The sequence below is a fragment of the Fukomys damarensis genome, unplaced genomic scaffold, assembly GCF_012274545.1.
Source record: "Fukomys damarensis isolate Sample0158 unplaced genomic scaffold, DMR_v1.0_HiC HiC_scaffold_35, whole genome shotgun sequence".
Classification (NCBI taxonomy): Eukaryota; Metazoa; Chordata; class Mammalia; order Rodentia; family Bathyergidae; genus Fukomys; species Fukomys damarensis.
In genome coordinates this window covers 38732159-38757283 of record NW_022900947.1, presented here as the reverse complement: position 1 = coordinate 38757283, position 25125 = coordinate 38732159, and the positions used below count along the sequence as shown (strand labels likewise).

The following is a 25125-nucleotide window of genomic DNA, read 5'->3' as shown; positions in this document are numbered from 1 at the left end:
CTCAAATTATTTATATTTTGGGTTTCCTATATAATAAAAATCTCATATTCAACCTTCTGTGTCTAATTTGTTTCACCTAGCTATATGTTCTTAAAGTACCCCAATTTCCTAAAAATTAGTCAAATGTATCCTTTCTTATGGCTGAATGGTACCCCATTGTGTATATATAGACCACACTTTATCCATTCACCTGTTGGTACACATACAAGCTGTTTCCAAGATTTAGCTATTGTGAGTTGTGCTACTATAAACATGAATGTATAATTCCAGAGCCCGAGTGTTCTCCTCCTAGATCATTGTCTCTTGTGAGTCTCAGGTGGAGTTGGTCTGGGTGACATTTTTACCTCCAGTGCATAAACAATAAATGAGGAAATATGGGTCATAGACTATGAAATGACGGGACTAGAAGAAAGGATTCAATTTTCTCCAGCTAGTTCTCTTTCCACTGAGCAAATGAATGTGAAAGGCTCCAGATGTTTCCACCAAGATCTGAAAAACAAGTCTGTCCCAGGCAATGGACACATCATGGGTGCTGTTCTCTAGTCATACCGACATTTGTCACTCCAACCAAAGAGAAAAGTTAAGAAAGTCCTGAGTAAAGTTAGGACAAGAAAGTCTGAGGAAAGTCCCTAGTAAAGTTGGGACAAGAAAGCCCTGGGTACCACCCACCTTCCTCTGTCTCAGGGTTCTCCCCAAGCATCCTCAAAGCCCTCTTAAAGCTCCAGACCCAATTTCTCATTTCATTTTGGACCGAGGACACTTTATCTGCAGCTTTCTGAACTCCCAGAAAGCTTCCCTATTGGCTCTGTCTTTCTGACTTAATTAAAATCAATTCCTGAAAAGAATCACATACAGAACTTAATCTCTAACAATGCTCATTGTTCTTCCTCGCTAACTTCCTGGAAAACTATACATAACCCCCATCAAATCCTATTGACTGCTGATCCAACAGCATCATCATCTTAAAAAAAAAATTACTTCCTAAAATAGTTATAAGCCAGAATCAGGTTCACAGGAAGCCCCAAGATCTCAGGCAACTTTTCAAGATTGGAGCTGGGCTTCCTTTCAGGGAAACTGGAAGCTTAGAATTGAAATGATGTGTTTAAATCTGTTGCTCTCGATCTGTGGGCTCCAGCTGTTCGTGTTTCACTAGGATGACTTCTTAGGGCCTTTAGATCTTATTTCATATTGGTCTAAGTCTGGTCTTGATTAAAGTTGCAGCAGCGAAAGCATATGGCAGTCCAAGAGGCAGAGGCCGGGTAACAAGCCCCTGCAGGTTCCTGCTGAAAAAAGTCTGAGCTCATAAACTGTCTGCTGCTCCTTCAAGTCGGGCTCCAAAGAAAACACTGCCTGTGTTTACGTATTTGAGTTAATTGAGTTTTTAATTATTAAAAGTGAGACCAGCCAAGCAAGGGATTTAGCCAACTAAGCATTAAAATAGTACATCACTGAGGCCAACTTTCTCCAGTCCTCCTATTGCAATTAGTGTGGGGAATCAGCTGTCATCTATTTTAATAGGAAAATAAGAGGGGGTGGAGATCTGACCATTTGTATTTTGCTAAGCTTTTGTATCTGCAGCATGCAAAGGATAATTGCTTTAGCTTTGAATTCCATTAGACTAAACAACTTCTAGGAAATACTTCTTCTCCTAGGAAATAATTCCACTTGACGTCAGAGCTAGCCTTACCAAGAGGAAATGGAGATTTACTTCCTGTTATCAGAGCTCCAGGCCAGAACAGACTAGAAATCACACCATTTAATTTCACAGATACTGGACGAAGACTGTCTGCAAATCAGTCTCATTATTGGGGGCGTTGGTACATGGGTTTTTGTGCTGAGTTCTCATGAATTCTTTATGCTGAAGGACATAAGCATTAGAGGTGGAGTTTACTTACTTCATGCAGTTTTTCTTTTTCGTTTCTTGTAATTATGCAAAATATTTCAAAATAAAATGATGGTATCACAGCAGGGTACTCCTGGTGAGTTTTTATTTTAGTTTATTTTTAATTGACACATCGTAATTATACAAATTTATGTGGCGGATTAACTAATGGTCAACTTGGAATGCCCAGCTGAACTGAAGCAGCATAGTTGAGCACGGAAGACCCACATGAGGATTGTTCCAATAGAATAAAAGTAGAACTGGAGGGGAAAATCGTGGGCTACTGACTTTCTAGGAGAAGGTTGCTATGGTTGGTTTTCCTGATGCAAACCTGGCTGTTCTTCTCAGAGGAAGAGCTCAGGGCCTCACTGTCACTGGGAACAGCTGATATTGTCATCCACCGAGCTCTGAGCTTCACCATGAGCATCACCTCCTGGCTCCAGTATAGATCCCTCAACTTGGTGGCATGAATCTTTCAACCCGCTGGAGCAGGTTTTCTGGCTTCCACCATTGGCCACTGGGTCTTCCGGATGCAGATCCTCAATATGGACAAGCACGACACACTGCCACAGGCTGTAGGCCACCGACTGGACACCTGGACAACATTGCCTTGGACTCTAAGTCTTCAGCTGGATTTGTGCAGGACATTGCTGTGGGATCCAGGTGCTTAGCTGGATTCTTTGGGTCTCTAGTACGTGGTTAGATATCTTGAACTCCTCTGTATTTCACTTTTTGGGTGACTATTATGAAACACTCCTATAAATTATGTGTCTTGTATTAAATCTATCCCCTTATAAACTACAACAGATACCTATGATGTTTTGATGTATGTGTGCATTGTATAATGATCAAGTCAGGTAATTAGGATATCCATCACCTCAAATATTTACAGTTTCTTTGCTGTGAAACATTCAAATCTTCACTTCTAGCTATTTTGAGGGTATTTCTGCTTTTTAAATGACTATTTCTTTTCCTGTCAGAAGTGTATCATGTTGTCCTTTCTCTTATGTCCATTTCTTCTCTAGTTTTTCCCCATTAAGTTTACTGGTACATTTGAAGGAAACAATACAGTTAAATTTATCACAGGGATCTTGTACCTTTATATGATATGTGTTGGTTCTTATTTTTCCCCCATACCTCTGCCCTCCCTTCACCCCTTTCACCCTTCCCTATTTACAAAGACTTTGTTTCCATTTTTCCCTTTTTTTTTTTGCATTTTTTCTTTTCCCTTATCTCCTTTTCCCTCCCCTTTCCACTTTCCCTTTAGCCATTTTCTTCCTATTTCACTATTACTTTTCAAAATGTTTATTCCTTGTGAAGAAATAGCAGTGATGTGTTTCTGCACAGCTTGTAGGAAAACTGTCTTCCCTGACAAGCTGTATACGCCACTTGGTTTTCCAACACAAGCACAAGGTTCTGTCTTCACTGGAAGCTGCAAGTAGGTAAAGTTCTGCAAGTCATACAAATGCCCACAAGGTCACCTAGAAACTGAAGGCCAGAGAGGACAGCTGGAGACCCAGAATATAGAAGTGAGCAGCAGGGCTGTGGAAGGCAGACAGAGCTGGAAGCTGTGGTTACACAGGCAAGCAAGACACTCGGAAGCCTCAGCAAGAAAAAAATAACTTTTATAGCTGTAAGGAAACTAGTGTTCTCAGTTTGTTTATTTAGAACCTGTTCTTTATTATTGCAAATTCAGTTATCACAAAACATCTCATTTCACTCATGAAGAAAGAGAAAATAAGTGACTCGTCCGAGTTTACAAAGGAAGTCTTGAGCAGAGCAGGAGTTTCCAAGGAGATGCCAGGAATACAAAGTCTGGGAACCAGTCCATAAGCTGAAGAGCCTGGTCCTGCTGCCCAAGGGTCAGGGGTTGGTTCTCATTGAGGGATCAGCACTTCTGGGGGACAAAAGTAGGGGGAGTAAACCAGAGGAAGTGGACATTTTAGCTGCTACTTCAGAGGCAGAGACAAATGTTCTGAGCCCTAAGCCTACCAGTCATGTGCCACTCTTCTGTCCACTGCTGCAGTTCCAGTTTGTCCCCAACCAGTTCTTCTGCTGGAGGCTTGGTCTTCAGTGAGGAGGTGGTGGAACCTTTAATAGATGGGGCCTACTAGACAGGTAAGTCACCGGCGCTCCACAGTCATGGATGGACTAAAGCTGTCTCCTGGTAGTGGTCAAGTCATTGGGACTGAATTATTTCCCTCACCAGAGTGTAGCTGATGTTGGTGCCATGCTCTTATTGAATCTCCGGAAATGTAGGATAATAAACCTCTTTTCTTTATACATCAGCCAGATTTTATTACAGTACAAGAAAGCAAACTAAGGCATTTACCTATTTTTTTTTTTAGTCCTGCTGGTCCTTTGCCTACACCCTCCCCTTCAAGTACACCTCTCTCACACTTTTCTACCTTTCTCTTTCACCTTCCAAGCCACTCCTTTCCTCCTGATATACAAAGGAAACTCCCACATGCAGATAAGAAAGTCTGGTTGCAGTAAAGGACTCTTCTCAGTTAGAACCAAAGTCCTGTAAGAGAGCGGAAAGGAGAGAAGAGAACATAAGAAAGCCAGGCTGCCACCATGTATCTGCAAGACAGTGCCATAACAGAGGTGAGCTTCAGAAGGCCATTTCTGGACTTTCTTCTACACTTCTTATTCCTGACACCAACCTTCTCACAAAGCCTCTTATTCTTCCACAGAAACCAGACCCTGCAGACCTCTGCTGGCGGCGTTGCTCAACCCAAAAGGAGACAGTCCTGTGAGTAAGTAAGGCTGTTTTTCGAACTCAGAGAACACTCGCTATGGGTCAATAGAGAAAGTTCTTAAGATCTGAATGTCCCAGGGTAGAGATTTGAGGTCTTGGAGTGAAGTCTTTGACCCACTTGAGATGTTGAGTGTTCCTGAGACCTGTCAGACATCTACTAAGATACAGATGCCTGAGAACCAAATGCACTAGAGCCGAATTGTTCTGGTAGGTTGTGAAGCCCAGTCTAAGTTCTCTGATCTGTATGGGGGAAGAGGGACCATCTAGGCACAAGTAGAATGCTAGAATACCCGCTAACACTTCACTTGACATCAAGGTGGCAAAACCTTGGAAGTATTTTCCCTCTCTCAGGAGTCATGGCGTCTCACTCCTGCCCTGGCATCAAGTCAACTGGAGGCAGTTGACTTGAACTCCTCATTTGAATTCCTCAGACACTATTTTAACAGGGGAAAACATGAGCCGCAAGTGCTCTCTATTTTAAAGACTCCTGCCCTGCATGGATTTTGTCTGAACCCTCCCTTTACATACGTGCAGGGAAAAGAAGAAGCCAAGAAATCCCCAGACACCTAATGAGATGCCTGGCTTTTCTGGTCATAAAAAGTAGGCTTTGACCCCTGGGAAATTCTAGAGACAGGTACAAGTGGCTATAGGGAGAGTATGGGCTGTGTTTCCTGTACAGGCCACAGTCATTAGCCTGGCTTCATGTTTTGTTCTCATATGTGTTACTTTGCCTATAAACTCTTGAGCCTTGATGAAATTAAGGAGCATTAGTACTATGTTTATTTATAAATCAGGGTTTTTTTGCTTTGTTTTATACTTTAAGCTAAAAGCTTAAAATAGCACAAAAATCTGAGTATTGCTAAAGCTACTTGTAGGATTAAAAAAAGTAGGCACTAAATTGTTATATTTGGGAGTAGCCTTGCTTAGCTATTTTTAATTTGTTTTAGGTCTGACTAAGAGGCAGTTTAGGATTAGTCCTGGTCCTCCCTGTCCAATTTTAAAAATCCAAACAGAACACAATTATTGATCCCCTGGGTTAAAGACATAGACCTACAGATTAAAGGAAGAAGAAAAGAAGCCTTCCTTGGGGGTTCACTAAGTTTATCGCCACCATTCAGAACATTTAGGAACCAATGGCTCAATTTATATGTATTTGCTGCTCTTGGAAATGGGGTGTTCCTGGAGTGGAGGCCTAGCTGGACACCGGGATTGTTCCCAAATGGACTGTTTTTCTGAGGTTTCTTTATAAAGTACTCACTATTTTTCAAAGCAGAGACTGCTCGAGTCAATGTCCACTGCAGCATTGTGCAATTACTAAGTTAATCCTTTTTAAGGCACCTCTCCAATATAGAAAGGCTAAAGCCAAACAAGAACATTTTAGAAATCTCTGTCAAAGCATACAGAGTGGGATTCCATACAGCAGTGAGCAAACCTTCATTATTTTATGCTTTCCCAAGGAAATGTCTGTCTTTCTGTCACAAGACATTCTCTTTCAGTATGAATCCTGGAGATTTTATTTCTCTCATGTAAAACAGTCCCTGTTTTACATTTTGTACATTTTTCTTTTTACAGTTTTATTCACTATTCTCTTGAAGGATTAAAAATGCCTTTGAGAATAACCTGTAATGATGTCTACACATCAGACTGGCCATTCAGTGCCATGGTCCATGGTAGGACCTAAAACACTCCTGGAAATAAAATGGAAGCTAATCCATGGAAGCTAAAATGGAAGCTAGATCCATGTAACACAGTTCATGGCGACAGAAACTCAAACTGGGCAAGTCCTCCTTATGTTTTTAGACATAGTGCTCTTCACTTTTGTGGCATCAGAGAAAAAGTTCCTATAAATGTAATTTCATCTATTACAATAAACTTGCTTCTTGGATTTAGTTTTCTTTCCAACGTGACTTACTGAATGGACACAGACCACATCAGGACTCTCCCACCAAAGCCTAGTGAACATAGACAAGTGCTGCTAGTTTGCAGACTCCTTGCAATGTGTGTTCAGAACCCGAAGCGCACTTTATCACCACCATCCTGTCTTTAAATGTTGACGGTGCTCATCATAGATCGTTTTCATTAGCTTTATTTTTATATGCATTAAATTATTGTTTGTTATTGATTTATTTGCATTCAGTACAACTGCTTAACTTGCTTTACCCTAATCCAAATACTGGTTCATTTTTCTCTTTCCAAAGAAGCCAAGAATCAAAGAAGAAGCTCTGTGTGAAAAATATGGCTTTATCATAGGAAAAATAAAAAAATGGTTCTGTTGATCTCTTCTTAGATGAAGCATTCCCAAAACTTTGAAGATGTATTAAATCTATTACTAAGCCTTCCTCCTCTTACCCAAGTCCACTGCATAGCGTTGGACACTGTGTACTCCAGAAGGCACTATTCTCAGTGTGGCTTTTGGTGGTGTTTTCTAGAGCTATTTCCAATCACCAAGCTTTGGTCGTAGGTGCACAGTTAAATAAGGAGTTTGTATCAGAAAATAAATCAGCTGTATTCCTAAACATATTGTAGTAATGTGTAGTGAAGGTTTTTTCTTTTCTAATTGAAGCAAGACTATCTTGATGAAGAAAGAAGGCACTGACTTGCATTCTGATCCAAGCTACTCCTTGTAGAATGGCACTTTGAGTAGCAGTGATCCAGATGAGGCATGCTCCTTGCAGTTGTGAAAAGCAAAATCCAGAGGATGTAGCCACAGCATTCTCGCTTCTCCTTGCCCGCTTGATAGTATGACACATCTAGTAACAAAGCTAGCAAAGAGGTTTCTTTGAAAATTCCCTCCTTCAACGTATCCTTTAATATATCTTTAACATTTCAAATGTTTCCTTTTCCTTTCCTGGATTGGCCCTCTGCAGAGTCTATTACACTGGTCTTGTTCAGAGAGAAGTAACTTAGCAATCGTGACCTCTGTATTCCCTACACCATGCACAGTGTCTACTTGTTAAAATTAGAGAGGCCAGGGATGTAGCTCAGTGATGCCACTGTCTGCCTCGCAAGCACAAGGTCCTGAGTTCGATCTCTGGTACCAAAAAAATTAAATTAAATAGAAATAGAGAAGCTGTTCACAATGCTAGATATTACAGTTCTAGACTTATCAATGCCTTATATCAACTACAGCTTCTTCATGGTTTATAATTAAACCCACACCAAAGAAGGTACTTTCTCTCAGTCACTATTGACAATAATATCCCAAAGCCATTACATTAAGGAGGATGCTGGGAAAGTCTGATTGAGTCCCGCTCTTCACAAATCTGGCCTAGATGACTGAGGCCCTGAAAGCTAGGGATGGAGCCTGGATGAGGGAGGGAGGAATAGAAAATCCTTTGTAAAATTTTGCTTGGAGACTACTATTTTAATTTAAATGTGTAGTCATTGGCTGAAAAGTATATTTAACTGATCAATTCAGGGACTGAAAAAAACAAATTTTAAGATCAATGTTCTCTGAACAATGCTAAATACACACACGCGCACTCTTGTGTGTGTGCACAAGCACATGTACACAAGCAAGCCCAGAGAAGCCAAACTGGAAATCTGTATTTTTGACAGGAAATATTTCTACTTCTGCAGGAATTATTTTTTTTAAGTTATTAATGTTACAGGTTTTTCCTGCTTCCACACAAAACGGTGGCTTTTTCAAATGCTCTGGTAACATCACTCCAGTGAATTCTTACAATTTCTTTAAAAGTTGCTTAACCACGTCATTCCATATTCCAAGTGAAAACTAAAATATTTGCTTGAAACAACTCTACAATTTTCTGAAAGAGAGCTCCCTGCCCAGGACCTGAGAGGTTTGGACCACATGTAGTACCAATCATTTGAAAACTCTTGGGTATCTTAGAAAATATTAAAAGAAACTATCAGTTCTCCTCTTCCATGTTTAAGAACAAAAAGCTATGCCCCAAACATGTATTAACAAATGACACTGTATCTCAAGAAGAACTCTAAATTCACAAAATAATGGTGCTAAATTACATTATATTTTTAAAACCACCCCCAATTACATTCTTCTTCTGGCAGAAAAATTGTTTCCTGAGGCTTAACAGGATCAAATAAATCCTTCATTGGGTATAATGACATATTTAACACATCACACTTTCTAACACACTTGTATTTTATGCTGGCCATCCTCCATCAATTTAAGTTATTCTCCAAATTTATGGAGAGCAATGAAGCCAGTAATTAAGTTACAGATGTTATCTGAGGAATTGCTATCTATTTCTCAAATTGAGTCTTATTACTGAAGGCTGGTATCCTCGCATCTCCTAAGCAACAGTGCCATCTTGTGGGTAACTCAATACATTTCCCATGGAAACTCCAGCCCTGTGAACTAGACACGGAGATAACCAAAGTCTGGGATTGATTTATATCCCCAGAAGTTCCTCCAGTTGTCAATCAAGTTCATTGATGAGGGAGAAGTCATCCCAAGAAATTTTACAACTATGGTTTACAATAATCAATACCGCTGTATATTACATTACCACCTTTGGCTATTTCATGAAGAAAATCCGAATTCAGACAAGGAAAGCATTAGAAAAGAAAAATCTATCATTTCCACCAAACATTTCTTTTAGCAATATTAGCCCAAATATTTCAAATGCTTTCATACTTAAGTCAAGGTTACATTTGGATTTTTTTAGGAGCCTTTAATGTCTCCTTATAACATGAAGAAACTAGGGTAATAAAACTTTACATGCTCTGAAAGAAAAGAAGCAAAAATGTATGAGTGTTCATTAATGTAAACTGAAACGTGTTCACTTTCAATTCTCTCTTTGATACATTTGGTATTTTGCAAAGTAAATAGAAAAGACCAAATTTTTCTATTCAATATTTGGGGGAATTCCAGTCAAGGTAGGCCACCTGTGAGCTCTAATTTTTGGATGTCAATTTCACTCATTTTATATTTTTCTCTAGAGATTATATGAATAATCATAAAGCTGTTGCCAAGTCTGGATCATCCAGGTGATTTTTAGCTTCCTTTGGAAGGAGACCATGACTATTCAAACTGTGACCAATGGGGACTCATTATTCTAAAAATTTCAGCTATACACAATAAACACAGAACTATAAGATGGAAGGGAATTTCTAAATTCAATAACAAATATACATTCTGGCAGCTCAACAAGGAAACTGTCCAAATATGGAATAAAAGAGGAAATTTCTCTTCTCTAGGGAAGAGAAACAAAATTGCTCTTCTTTCTTATCTTTCTCTTTTATTGAAAACTTAATAGTATAGCCCATTATTTGCCATATATTTATATGTATGCATGCAAAGAATAAATATACTCAATTTTCAATAATTTACCTATTTCTGGATTGACACAAATAGTTTAATATGTTCAGAGGTTTTTTAATTACTACATAATTGTCCATTTAGAAAGTTAGGGACAGCATAAGCCATAAAATAAATTCTTTCTGCAATATTCTACTTTTGAGTTATTAAAGCTTGGTCTAGACCAGTGTATCTCAAACCTGCCTGATGTTTAAAATACAGATACCTTTGGCAATTCTTATTCAGTAATATTGGGGAAAACCTGAAAATCTATCTCTGCTAAGCATGTGAATTTCATAAGCAAACAAATCTAGGAAATAGCAGTTACCATTTTCACTAAAGCTGCTCAAGATATAAGAACAGTCATAGCTCATGCTTATTGTGAATATAATTTAGTTTTAAAATCATCACTTTTAAACAACCCAAATACTCATAAAGTAGAAAATAATTACTTGAAATTTTCATAAACTTAAAGCATTATATTAATCAGTATATTAATGAATCTTTATATGGAATACTATTCAGTGTGTCCAAATATGTATTTATCTCTTTTACTGATTCATATTTACATTAAAGTTAGGTGCCTATATTTACAAAATACAGATACATATGTGTCAAAGAGATTGGAAGAATTGAAACCCTGAAAAAGTGAGAAACTAGAAGAGAACCAGGAAGAGAAAACAGAAGTGAAGATGAAAACAAGGTAATGATCTTAAAGGAAAATGTGGAGGCTGGAAAAACAACACTAACATAAGTATTGGGATTGAGGGAATTTTATTTTATGATGCAATTGATAGTGGGTATAAAAATAAACAAAAGGAAAAGATAAACATATTGAAATAATAGAAATAAAATATTTCCAACTTTGGCCTTTTATTTAGTAACTAACCCACTTTTCACTACTATAATAAAATACTGGAGGCAGGATACTTTAAAAAGAAAAGAGATTTATTTTGGCTCAAGGATCTGGAGGTCCATGATATAAGGACAACATCGGGTAATGACTTTCTTGCTGGCAGAGTCCCAAAACAGCACAGAGCAGCCCTGGAAAGGGACATGGAGAGAGTGTGTGCATATCTATTCTGACCTCTCTTCCTCTTCTTATAAAACCACCAGGATTCAATCTCGAGGCGTCCACCCTAATGACCTCATTTAATCCTAATCACTTCCCAAAGGCCCCACCTCTAAACATTATTGTAGGTGGGGATTTAGCTCAGTGGTACCAGGCCTGCCCAGCAGGCACAAAATCCTGAGTTTGACTCCCGGTACTAGAAAATAAAATAAACATCATAGTGGGATTAAATTTCCACCTTCTTAGTACCCCACAGACAGAGGTTAAATTCAAACACAGGAAACTGGAGTACACCCAAACTATATTCAAACTATATTCAAACCACAGCATTAATTTACTGAGTGAAAAGTCTATTCATCAAGTGATAGAGTCAGGATTTTCCCCTCACTCTAAAAGTTGATAAAACATGACTCCAAATGATCAGCATTGTCATTAATTGTAAAAAAAAACAAAACAAAACAAAACAAAAAAACAGGTCTTTAGAAAGCATGAGAGCATACTGTAAAACAGGTTTTCTAAAGCAATACTTCTGCAAGAGCTCCATGAACAAAAGGGCCCCTTTGGTTGGTACAGAAAGTTTAGAGAATGGTGCATATGACATTCTTCTTAGAAATTCCTGCACAGCACAACATTAAGGGAAGACCTATTCACCTCACCTTTAACTCAGTATTTTCCAAACCTTTTTAACCACAAGACACTTGTTTCACTCCACATTTCATTATCCTCCCATTTGGAAGGCGGGCTCAACATCAAGTAACCTGGTTTGAGTCTTTGCTTCTGTATTTTTGCTAGATATGTGACCTGGAACAGGTTATTTAGCAATGACCCTGAACCTTAGCTTCCCATCCATAAAATGGGTTTAATAATGGAAAATGCTTAGTATAGTGCCTGGTAAATGTTGGATTAAGTACTATTATTAGTATTCTATTGAAGGCATTCTGGAAAACTTAGGTCATGTTAAACTTTCTGTTGAATTTCCACATATAGTATCAAAGTATGCCATCATTCTTGTAACATCTAGAAGAAATTTATTTTTCTGACAAAAGAAAACCATAACATTTTTTTCATTTTTCCTATGCCCTACCTCCTGCCTTTCTCAGTTAGGCAATGTAAATAAAACCACAATCAGCAGTTAGTCCCATCCCATCTAGGCCAATGATCAGAAAAAGGGCCATAAGCAACAGAATACAGTATGGATACAAGTGTGTCTTGAATCACAGAAGACCATTTCTAAGGTGAAGTGGCTCTAGCAAGAGAACTTTCACATGGGCCAGTCAGTAAGACTGTGCTCAGGACAGATACAAAGGTGGAAAGGTGAGACAGGCCCTCAACCATCTATCTCATGCAGAAAGAAAAGGCTTCCTCTCACACCCTTCCCCTCACACACAGATACTAAGCACTCCAAATTTTGTCTTCCTGCCCTCTATCCATGGCTTTCAGGAAAAATCCAAAACTTACTCACATTATGGGATCACTCTTCCCAATTATTTTACATCTAACATCTTTCAAACTGTTCCATTTGAGCTCTAAAAGTGAAAAATCACAAATTTGCTAGTAAAGTGCAGGTAGGTGGGAAACACTCCTAAAATTAAAGTTCCCTTCTTGGAGAAAGTCCTTTGGGTCCTGTCTGGCATTTTGAGCACATGGTGTGACACCTGCATTTTCTCAGGTCTGTTCTCACTGTGTGTTACCAGGAGCTGCATCCCTGAATAAGTTATCACATAGTGGAAAATCTGGACTTCTAGGTGACAGTGTCAGAGAAGAGCTGACTCAACTCACTAAAAATGTTATGGATGTAGTAGTATCTCCCAAGCAAAATTAACAGTTAGTGCCCCATCTTGGAGCTAGACCACAGAAGGGCCCTGTAGGTATACATTGCCAAGGAGTAGAGAAAGCTTTCTCTCTACTACTGAAGGCCTGGGTCAACACTGCATCCTCAGGACCCAACAGTGCCTTGAATACCGTTTTTAAAAACAGAGCAAATGCCTCTTAAATTAATGAATGATAAGGGAATAAATAACTTTTCTTTGTATTCTAACTTCAAACTCATGACCCAAGGAGTTCAGTCAATCCTGAAGTCTGTTATTTTAAGATGTGACTCTGAAGCTTGTTCCCTAGTGTCAAGTAAATAGGAAGAAAATAATGCCTCATTCCCAGCATCCCAACCCCAGAAATCAAGTGCTAAAGGTTCTGATTCATAAAATGACCCTCAAGCTTGCCTGAGAATTTTTCAATTCACAAATAGGTTTCCTAACATATATTTTATACCAGATTTCAATACACAATTTCATATATATTACTAAAATTTTTAAATGCCTGTAAATATGTGGAAATAAACCTGCAACATACTCATTTGTTGCTGACCCAGTAAAAATAGCTGCCAAGTTTTGATTGGCAATTGTCAGTAATACCATGGAAAGTATGACTCCATGCTAACCCAGTGGGCAGTTTTTAAGTGTTAAGTTATCCTATTCCATTTTATTTTGAAATAAGAAAATTGGTTCCTATCTTATTTTTAAGCTCATGCACTGCTCATTCACTGTATTAAGGCCAACACACTTCATTGTCTCGGTATTTAAGTGGCATATACTGAATATCACTTTCCCATATGGTTCCTGAGCTCCTATTTCAATGACATAATGCAGTTCATACTGTTAATTTCTTAAATGCTCCATAGCACCTTACCCTTAGTTATGGGTATGAAATTATCCAAGCAATACTATTAATGAGAAATCTTCCACTCAACTGTAACCTTATAGACTACTGTTGGCTGCTATCTGCCTTATGCAGAAGGATTTGAGGTGCCTAAAAATAAATTACAATTGCCCTGCTACTTAGGAATATAGCGGGTAGAGCACACAGATGTGGTAATGGGAGGAGTTATAATTGATCTTCTATGAGCCCTTCCTCTTTTCTCTTCCCACATCCACTTTATTACTAATGATACCAGCATTACAAGCTCAATAGATAGTTGTTAAAAGGCTGAGTAATTCATCTGTTGATAACATAATTGCATTATATTTTCCTGTGTACTCCACACTATTCTACTATTCCATTCATGGCTTTTTTATGTAGAGATATTTGCTTATTTGCCTGCTAAATTAGTGTTTTCAATTGATATTCTCTTTTAAATTTGCTAGACTCTTAACTTCATTTTGTCTTCCTTTATGTCTGTTCTCTGTCAGGAAGATCACCATGGAATACAGCTGGATGCATAAAAACCAGCACCCTGTTTTTCCTTGTATCCTTTATAGCAGTGGTCAAGAACCTATGGCACGCGTGCCTCAGTGGCCACACAGAGCCCTCTCTGTCGGCAAGTGAGCCCAGTTGCCCCAGGAACCAAGCATTGGAAGTGGTTTTTACTAAACTAAAACCTCAGTATTCAGGTTGAACTGCAATGATGGCACTTTGCAATAAATAAATAGGTTACGGGTTGTAGTTTGGGCACTTGAACTCACCATCACTGTTTTACACTGTGTACTCTCACTAGCACAAAGAAGGAATTCAGTAAATGTGTATGAATAATGCCATGTGCCATGGAGGAACAAAGGGAAGCAGAGAGAAATAAAGACCTTGAAACAAGGCCACACAGTGCATTGAATGAATATGTTCCTTACCTATAAAGGAGAAGACACACCTACCTGTTGTGGAAAGCAATTAAAATCATGCAGGCAAAAACTGTATGAAAATGGGAAAACATTAAAAAACAGCATCTTGAATATGACAATAAGCTGCAAATAAAGTTAGCAAATTGCAGCCTTTGCAGGGCCACCTCCAGAGAAGGGTGCAGCGGACATTTATGAGGAGGCTGTGGCCATGGTTCAGGTCTTATAGATTACAGGGAGTGAAGGACATCGCTGAATCTGAGAATCCAAAGGGAAAGCACTTGTTTGCAAAGAAATGAGTTACACCAATAATATAAAAACCAACATCTACCTGGAGTGCAAAATAAGAGCTTTTCATCTTTCAAAGTCTTTAAGATTAAAGTATTTGCCCAGATGACAAGAATACAGGCCAGCCTCCTTTGGTTTCATGGATTCTTTCCCAAAATTAAACTATTCAGCTTTTCCTGCATAGTTATAGTTCAAATCAGTAACTTGAGAAATGGCAAGAGGCCAGACAGGAATAACAGCAGATAACGGAGCTATGTGCTACTTTTTTCCAAATTATATGACACATTTGGCTCCTGAAAAAAGATTCTGATATGTAGGCATTTTCATTACTTAGATTTTAGCATATAACACAAAATAACTACCACATGATTTTAATATACACTGACTGGTCCACGAATGCAATTGCTGTGTAAGTCAAGGCAAAGCAAGACTCCTTTCTGTTCAAAACGTTACCTACCAAGAGTTGTCCACCATTTCAGAAAGTCATATGTAACAACCGCACTATGTCCTTCCGTGGCCAATAAAACACACACTGATCTGCATTCATAGCTGGCAATTCCACACAGATACTGCATGAAATTAAGAATCTAACACTATAATATATAATTTTATCCTGAGGGGTGATCATTGCTGCTACAGTCAGTGGGCCCAAAATAGTTCATGTTCTTGTGTATGACAAGGAAATAATTGCCCAGTGTACACCTTGTAGTATGTAGTAAGTTTATTGAAGATCACAGGGTGTAGCTGGAATAGGCAGAAGGCAAGGCAAACAAAAAGGGGCTTTGTAACTCAGGCTTCTAGTATCTGTAGGGTCAGGCACCTCTCGCTATTTCTCTTTTCTGATGTCAGCAATCTGTGCGAACGCCTACGCTTAAGCCCGAATAGTCATTAGGGTGGTCTTGTGTTTATGGTTAAATGGAGAGAAGGCAAGGGGTGGTATAATGTTCACAGTTGAACAAGGAAAGGGAGCGACTCAGCTCCTTTGCTTCTAACTGTACCTATGGTTTTTAGTGAAATACATTTTATTAAAAATAGGGGTTTTTTCTGCTTTATTTTACAGTTATGGTATTATATTGACTGTGTAGGTTAAATGTGCATATAGACAATTAACTTTGGCTTTCATTTCAAGATATCCAGAATATAATGTTTGCTATAAAAGAAGTTTTGGGTCTGGTAGAGTTATGAGAACCACTAACCTACTCACTCTACAATGAAACTGAGAGGTGAAGAAACCAGCTCAAGGTTACAAAGCAAGCAAATGACCAAGGAGGGCTAGGAGCTACCTAGACACTGAGTGCTCCTTCCAACACACCATGTGGCCTCATGGAAATGATACCACAAAGGTACAAAGGGGGAAAAAAATTTAAATCATACTCACATTGGACTGGTGAGCACTGGGCCCAATGGGGTAAGGATGGAGGAATCCTTCTACCCCTAAATCCCAGCACACAGGCAAGATACTCTAGGAAATATGTTTCTCATTTTTTTTAAATTCTGGATTTGGCACTGAGCTTATGCAAACTGAGTTCTGGCCAATTCAAAGTTTGTCTTTGAAACACAAATGGATAAAGCAGTCAATGGTACTGAAATTTGTGTGTATGGCTGGCTTGAAAGTAGAGAAAAAAGAAAAACAGAAAAAAAATTGTATCTAAAGAAAGCAACAGTCATTCTTACCTTGGATGGGAATTTTAAAAGTACTTCACAATGAAGAAATCAAGGGAGAAATACTCAATTTGTAATCAATAAGTGATGCCCCTAGTTTTAGACCTTGAGTTCAGACACTTTTAGTCAGATGGAGTTCATAGGATGTCTGATTGCAAACAGCTAGGTAGAATAGGTAAAAGCCATGTCCCAGACAATGTGTATTAAAACAGTGAAACACTCCTAAAGGATAAACACAAAAGTGATGAACGTTTATCTCAAGGTTGATTTCTAATCGAGCCACTATTCTGCATTTAGGAAGCAACAAGATTCTCTCAACTAAGTGGCTTCAGTGGTCAGTATTTCATAAACCAAATCCAGGCACCCACAAAATAAGAACAGAAAGGCAAGTCAACTAATTGTGTTCTTTTAAATTTATCATCCTTTGCATTGAGCCTAGAGTCACTGACACTGATATATAACTATCCCAGTCTGAGATTGAGGTTGTCTTCCAAGCTTTAAAAGACTATTAAAACACTCAACTTCAATGTCAGCTTAAAAGCTGATGCCAACAATTGTAACATTTAGGCTCAATCTATAAACCAAAATGATTCTGTTCTTTTGGACTTAACATGATAAACGCTGTCCACTTTTTGTTCAGGGAGTTGCTACAGAGCCTCATATTTCAGGATGGAAAACCCCAAACCTGATGGATTTTGCTTCAAATGAATATGATCCTAAATGCCTATGCAATCATTTTTATGAAATTAATGGAATCTGTATGTATAAAATAAAATAAAAAGCGATACGTCTGAAGTTACAAATATACAAAGCCAAAACATTGAACTCTCTTTCACATCATGTTAAGTGAGGTTGGAGGCAGACAAGGCGGTGGATGGAAGTGCTGAGGAAGTTGGCTGTTACGATGAGCTGTGGCAAAGGAACATATCTAGTAGCTTTAAAACCCTAGGAAGAAAAATAAACAGTTCATAATTAGGTCACTTTCTTAAGGTTTCTTTTGGAAGTGCCTAAATGCAAAAAGAGTGATTAATCTAGGTTTAGAGTAATTACACCACCCAACTGCAAGCTTCTCCTACTTAACCAACAGGAACCTGTGGGGGCACCAGCACCCAGGGGGGCCAGAAAAGAAGGCTGTGAGGTGGAGAGAAAAGATTTGCCCCAGAAAACCATTTATCTTGCTGCACAATGCTGAGTACCAGAAAGAGTAGTAAGCAACAGGAAATTTGTCTTAACTGTCCATCTTAACTGTCCACTCACTTGGCAATGTACATCTTATCGGAGAAGGACTTCGACTTCGAGATATCTGGAAAATATAAAAGTGTAATATGAATTGCACAAAAATGAAGCCCAAAGGATAAATCCTTTTGACATTTTTTCCTCTAACGCTACCTAATTAGTTGCTCTGAGGCACTTTAGAACTATGGTGTGATTCCCCCCACACACACATCATTCAGAGCAACCATCGCTTTTCCTTTTATACTTTTTGCAGCGAATGGGCACTCAATTTGCTTTAAATCACACCATTAATTAAAAGCGAGGTACAATGGCCTGAGAGTAGCCATACTGAACTCAATGCTTTCCAGAAAACTATTATTATTATCATAGTTAACTAATAAGAGCTAAAGATGTAATCCCTGGCAGATCCCTTATGTGAGTTATCTCATGTGTGCAAAACTTTGCTCTATGAAGTATTGAGCAGCCAGGAAAGAATCATTTTTAAACCTCACCTCTTCTTTCATTAAGCAGAAGCCACCACACTCGCTGCTGGCTACAGGCACCATCCCTGCTCTGAGCTTTCAAGCACTTTGACTAGATGCTAACAAAGATGGAATCTATCCCAGATGGGTCAAGACCTTAAGTAGCCCCCCCAAAAGAAAGACTAACCAAAGATGGTTGCATTTTAGTTTGCAGTTATACCCAGTTTTGTTGTAGGGAGAGGATGATGGAAAGAGAAGGGAAGTTGGCCGCAGTTTTGCCTTGGGGAATATATTTTATTTCCTCATCTAAAGTTTAAATTACTTTGTTCTCCCTAAACACGGAATACAAAACAGAGAGAAAGAGGTCCAGATACAGAGGACACTCCCGTGGATAAAAGTTCCTGCTGGAGCCGGAAGTCTGCCAGGCCTGGAACACACTGAGGAGTCTAAAAGTACTGCTTCCCCTGCTTGGTCATTTCCTCTTGGAATGTTTCCTCCAATATAGCGCTCTCAAGATTTCCTTTTCTTTTTACTGACCATAAATGTTTGTTCCTAAATATAGATAATTAAGTTAAACTAAATTCTCCAGAAGCAAAATGACTGTGTCAGGTGCATGCCTTTTCTACTTCCTCAGCATTTTTTAGGTGATTTTCTTCCCGTGCATATGCCTCTCCACATTCCCAGCCCAGGGAAAGCCACCTATTTTAAAGACCAAGGCAAATATCAGGTCCACCATAAGCCCCTTTCTCATCACCATGTCTCTAGGCCAGTGGTGGTGAACCTATGCCATGCATATTATTTGCTTTTCTTTTAAGACAAAAGATGTTAATGTAGGAGTTGTTTTTTCTAAACCAAAACCTCAGTACTCAGGTTTAATTGCAGGGTTGGCACTTTGATAAATAAGTTGGTTTGGGGTTGCAGTTTGGGCATTCATCTCTAAAAGGTTCACTGTCACTGCTCTAGGCCTTTCCTTTATAGACTGTATCATAATGCATCACATTATGAACTTAACAATTTGTACACTGTATCACCTTCCTAACTGATCTTCCTATATGAAAAGCCATTCAAGGGAAAGCCCATAACTAATCATTTTGGCATCCACCAAAGACATAAGGACTGTTTTAAGAAGAGGCTTGTTGGAGAACTGATAGATGCTTGCTAACCTCTGTAAGAAAGGTGGGTCTCATTAACTACTCAGGTGGGGGGCGGTGCTTTGTTTTGCTGACAAGGTTTTGCCACTTGAGGACTACAACTGCAACTGCTAGAGGCAATTTCAGACTCATACGGAAATATCCAGAGGAACCGAAGACCTGTGCTCAGATCAGCTGAGATGTCCCCTTCTCTGTTCAGAGGAGTTTATCTGATCTCTAATAGCCCATTTCATTCAAAGATAATGAAACTACAAAGTAAGTCTACTATTCCTTGAACTCATTAAAAAGAAAAACAAAAACTCTACTTCTTCGTTCTATACTAGTAAGTTCCCTAACCCATACACTTTGGCGTTAGTGTTATAATACAGGATCTCTTTCTACGTAGAGTTGTGTTATCACCTCTTTAACATGTGACTGTGGAAGCAAATTAAGTGTGAACTACGGAATGTTTTATGTAAAACTAATCAAACAGATAAGTACCGTGCTTAAACCAATGCGGCTACGGGGGTAAACAGGACTTAAACTCCGGCTTCGACATCGACTTAGAGATCGCATCGAATTCCACTAAAAAAAAAAAGAGAGAGAGAGAGAGAAAAAAAAAGTCAAGATTGTCCAAAGGCTGACACGAATTGACACAACATGCACACGCCATCAAACACCAGGCTTTACTGTCAGGATTTCACTTTCCTATGACTGATTAGCACCTTGAGCGACACTCCTCCTTTCGTTTCCTAAAGCTGCCTAATATTGAGCAATAGCTTCTCAAATAAAATTCCACTATCATGAAGGTGGGAATGTTCAGATTCTTGATTGTAGAAGCATATTTTGATGAGTAATCTGTTCAAAATCTATCACTTGAATTTGCAAGTGTTAGAGAATGTAAGCTCCATGTGGGCAGGGATCTTTGTTTTGTTCGTTGTCAAATCCCCTAGCACAGTACTTGGGTCATAAATAACTATGGAATAAATAAATATCATTGAATCAAATGAATGAAACATAACTTATGCTCACCTACTCTTCAGAATTAGAAATGCAAAAATTATACATCAAATTGCATACATTACACATGTGATAGTACCAATAGTACCTCTGTATATACTTCAATAAAGGTGCCTTTAAAAAGAAAGGAAATGTTGCACCACAAAAAAGAAAGGAAATTATATTCCTTAAAATGAGATATTACAAGTAAAATTCATCTTGAAAATTTCCCTGCATTCAGTATTTTTTCCTTTTTCACATTCTTCCTCTTAGGACATTTTCATTCTGTTTTGGGCATTGAAGCTTGGGCAAATGTTGGTAATAGATTGATGAGGTAGAAGAAAGGAAGTTAGAAAGGCAATTGCTATTTGACATAGAGCAGGTTTCTTCTCTCTCCCTTACAAAATGCACTGTGGGTAAGAGTTTCTTAGTAATCAGTGATTCTTGTAGAATCAAGGAGCATATTTTATGAGACCATTCAGTGGACAGCATGTGTGGTCATCAAATCAAAAGAACCCAATTTTAAAGGGTCAATTTGCATAGCACAAAACATTTTATTGAGATAGTTTTCATTGTAATGGAGTATGTAAGCTCCAAAAATCCCTTTAGATTCTTGGAAAATAAACTGCTCCCCTTCTCCACTCTATGCTGCCATGAAGCACTTCCTGTACAGTCCAGCTAAAAGAGACCAAGAACAGAGAGCACTCGGACAGAGGCTTTGCTTTGGATAAGTTGCCTCCCTTCAGAATTTACTTAGTTCTTTCTAGGGAAGGCAAAGGTAAATACTACATTCCATGAACTATGCAGACTAAGTACCTGGGGCCACCAGATCCAGCACACAGTTCCCATACAACACACACTCACTTGCACACTTACACATCTAAAACTTCATTTTATTTAACATGTATTCCAAACCTTCTCTAACCAGTGTATATAAGAAGCAACCTCCCGTGATCAATAGGCTCCTCTCTCCACACCTGCTCTGCCCTTTTCCCCATCCCTCCTCTCCCTACATAGCATATAAAGGAGAGAAAAGCATAGTTTCCAAAAAAAGAATTATCAGTAAAAACTGGCAAATGGTTTGCTAAAAGTTAATTAATCATGTTTAAACACTCAGGATTAATCATAATTAAAGCCTCCAAGGTAATGCATTCAAAGAGCTTAACACTTAAAATATCATAATATGTCTAAGATGGAGGAGGTAACGGTGACTAGGTCCATCTTATAAATAGAGTAACAACAAAATCACTGCCAGTTAATTGTGAGGAATGATGGAAGAACCAAAGAAAAGAAGCTGTCCTTTCCAAAGTCATCTCCTTCTCTCCTTTGTATAATATCTTGTCAAACAAATCTTTTATCAACTTCTTTTATAGAATCTTTGGGTTTATAAATGTTCTCGAACTTGTGAATCAAACAGTGAGGATGAATTGTCACTATGCAAGGCCACCGTACAAAAGCCCCTCTTTTGGTGACAGCTTCTCCCTTCATAATGACACAGTCGTTCTCCATGAGTGCAGGCCACACATGATAAAAGACCAAGGGAGCCGTGAAATCCGAGTCATAGCTACGACGGTACCTGTTGTAAATGCACAAAAGAACAAGAGAAGATAAACAATGATTTAGCATAACTGTGGGGAACCTCCATGTAAAGTTATATGCTTTATTATGTTTAGATCTAGATACACATGGATTCAGATTCTGTTATTAAGGAGATGGTGGTGGCTCTTAAAATAGGAACCAGTATATCTAGAACCCAGTATTAACTCACTGAGACCAGTTCATGTTAACTATTCTTATTCCTTATCTTCTCAGGATTGTAACAGCTGCAAGTAAGAGACATGCTAGCAACATGAACTTATGAAGTCCTATAAGACTCCTTAGAAGATTTCTCTTGCTCTATCTGTGGGGAAAAAATGGAGGAAATATAGGTGGATGGTCAAGTTAAATTGGTGAGCTGGAAACAGGTTCAATGATCATATCTGAAGAGGGATAATTTTAATGGATAACAGAAACTGGTGAAGATCTGAGATCTCTCTTATAGTCCTATAAGTCAACATGCTTATCAGTTATGTGAAACACAGAAAAAAATGATCAGGCTAAAACAAGTTGGATAAAATCAGGTCAGATACACTATGAATACATATAAGGTCCTGCAGTTGAGTCTAAAAAGTATTTAACTCCACAAATGAGGAAATATATAACTTGGTCACAGCATAACTGAAGATAAAATAGCACATTTCATTTGTACTCAAAATGAGTCAACAGTATTTTAAGGCTTAAAAAAAGTAAAAACAACTGTAAAATAGCTGAACTAATACATATATATATATATAGAATAAGAACGAAAAGCATGTTAGTCCATCTCAGTTGGTCAGTTCAAACTAGAGTGGACACTTCTGTTAAAAGGAACATTCAACAGAGCATGAAGCACAGGCTAAGAAAGCACATCTATTCGCTAAGAAGTCTCCAACTCACTCCATTTGAAAAAACCCAAATCCATGAGGCCAAAGAAGGAGGAGTTGCTTAATGTATGAAATGGTTTCTCAAATGTGTGAAAGGATGCTAGGTGACAAAGAATTTGACTGGTTCAATGAAGTGCTAAAAACATAGTGGTCCCTTGAATGGATTTTGGTTCCAGGATGCCCAATAACAAAATGTACAGATACTCAAGTCTCTTATTAAAATGGTCCAGTATTTGCATATAACCTATACAGTCCTCCTGTATACTTTAAATCATCTCTAGATTACTTATATGAAACACAATGTAAATGCCATGTAAACAGTTGTTTTACCATATTGTTTAGGGAATAACAGCAAGGAACACAGTCTTTACATATTCAGTACAGAAGCACATTTTTCCCCAAATTTTTTCAATTCCTAGTTGATTGAATCTGTACATGGGAAGCTCATTGATTCAGAGAGTTGACTATTGAATCAAATCCAGTCATTTCTAGGAATTCCAATTTCTACTGCACAGCCAAACAGGCATTTTCCCTCTGGTTAAAGGGATATATGTAATCAGGAGGACTAACAGAGGTCTGTGAAATGTGCAGATTCCACAAATTAAATGGGCATTTCCAAGTAGTACTATCCATCCTCCCAAGAGGCAAGAAACAAGGAAAGATGGATGATGATAATGTGCTCTAGAAGGGCATAACAGAAGATGCAACTGGAGGGTAATGTTCTAATTCTCAGCTCTTACACAAGTAAATGCATGTTAGGACCTGAAACCAGAAACATGTCAATGATGCGCTAAAAGGCAAGCAGCCCATTACTGTTGTAATCTGTCTGAGTAAAAGAAAAGAATATGGTCTCCATCATCAACAGCTCCCTGGAATACTAGGCAGCCACGAACCCACAAGTCTACCACTAAACTAAGACCCACAGCTAATATTTCCTGAGCATTCACTGCATGCCAAGGCCATACTGTGCACTTTATCTGAGTTATCTCAGCTAACTTCACATTGCCTTAGGAAGAAGGCACTATTATCTCCCCAGAGAAGAAATGAAAGAACAGAACAATGAAACAGCATGACTGTATAGCATAGCTAATATGTGGTGAAATGGGATCTAACCCTAAGCAGCCTGAGCCAGAGCTGGTATGCCTAACCGCTAACCTCTGGATAGTCACCTGTTATAGCTAAGATCTCATCCAATTTCAATGTTTAACTTATCTTGATTAAAAGGGGAATATTTACCAGGTAAAACTAAGTAGAAATCTAATGATTCTAGATGAGAACCCAGAGCAGTCATTATCAAACATTAGTGTGCATTCAACAGACCTGAGCACTGTTAAATTGTTGCCTCCTGAACTCTACTCTGGACCTGCTGGATGGAATGTCATGGAATGTGGAACTGGACTGTGCATTTTTAATAAGTACCTTAAGTAATTCCGATGCAGGTGACCCACATACATGAAGAATTCTGGCCTAAATAATGCAATAAAAAAGTAATATACATTTGTGTTTACAGAGCACCTTTCCTTTAAACTTTTGGAGACAGGCTCCAGGCACTCATTAGTACTCCTTAGCAGCCAATGTGTCCAGTGATGAATGAGCCCAGGAGAGGACCTTGCCCAGGAATATGAAAAGCACAGACCATAGCCTGGAAAACAAGTAGTGACTATTGATGTCCTCACCCAGAGCTCCTTCCCTTAAAGTGTACCCAGGGAACAGAGAGACAACATAATTAGTGAGAAATCCCTTAGCTTCTGCACCTCTTACTTGCAATCATTGAAGATTTCTCCATCGGCCCCAAAGGCGATATCAAGGGGAGGATCCAAAGACTGCATTGCAAAGGCAATACAGCATATCTCCTGGATGAAGTCACTGAGGAGGCAAAAGTCGACTTCAGGAGGGAAGGAGATCTTGGGGTTGACATTCATGGCACGGATCACATCCTGTAAAATCAAAGATAGTATCAACTGGTTGCCAACCTGTGGCAAGAAATTTGACATCCTGGGTCTCTAATATCATTTTGATTGATGGGAAGAGCATGGAATGAAAATAAGCTAAACTACAGCAATAGCGTATATCCTACAAGGAAAAGAATGTTGTCACTCCTTAATAAGGAAGAAGGAAAGATGACACCACACAAATGACAGGCTAATGGCCAAGAAAGTCCTTCTAAAAAACTAAGGGGAGAGCCCAGGATTTAGCTCAGTGGTTCCAACACCTGCCTTGCAAGCACAAGCACAAGGACCCAGGTTTGATCCCTGGTACAAAAAAAAAAAAAAAAAAAAAAAAAAA

The 25125-nt window shown here is 38.6% G+C and overlaps 1 protein-coding gene across 13 annotated transcripts in view; it reads right to left on the bottom strand.

The window, feature by feature from the left end:
- Window positions 1-15511: 15511 nt before the first annotated feature.
- The window catches only part of Spata18 (spermatogenesis associated 18), a 39004-nt gene continuing 29390 nt past the window's right edge, over window positions 15512-25125 (bottom strand). For 7 of the 13 annotated variants that reach the window (XM_010640239.3, XM_019209978.2, XM_010640240.3 and 4 more), the window contains 5 exons: window positions 24601-24776; window positions 21830-21953; window positions 19880-19963; window positions 17809-17854; window positions 15516-17496 (listed from right to left, as the gene is read on the bottom strand). In XM_010640239.3, the coding sequence (XP_010638541.1) occupies window positions 17489-17496; window positions 17809-17854; window positions 19880-19963; window positions 21830-21953; window positions 24601-24776 (438 nt within the window). In that variant the 3' untranslated portion in view covers window positions 15516-17488. Of the gene's footprint in view, window positions 17497-17808; window positions 17855-19879; window positions 19964-21779; window positions 21954-24600; window positions 24777-25125 lie in introns of those variants that run through there. The other 6 variants (XM_010640238.3, XM_010640241.3, XM_010640246.3 and 3 more) reach the window with 5 other exon arrangements.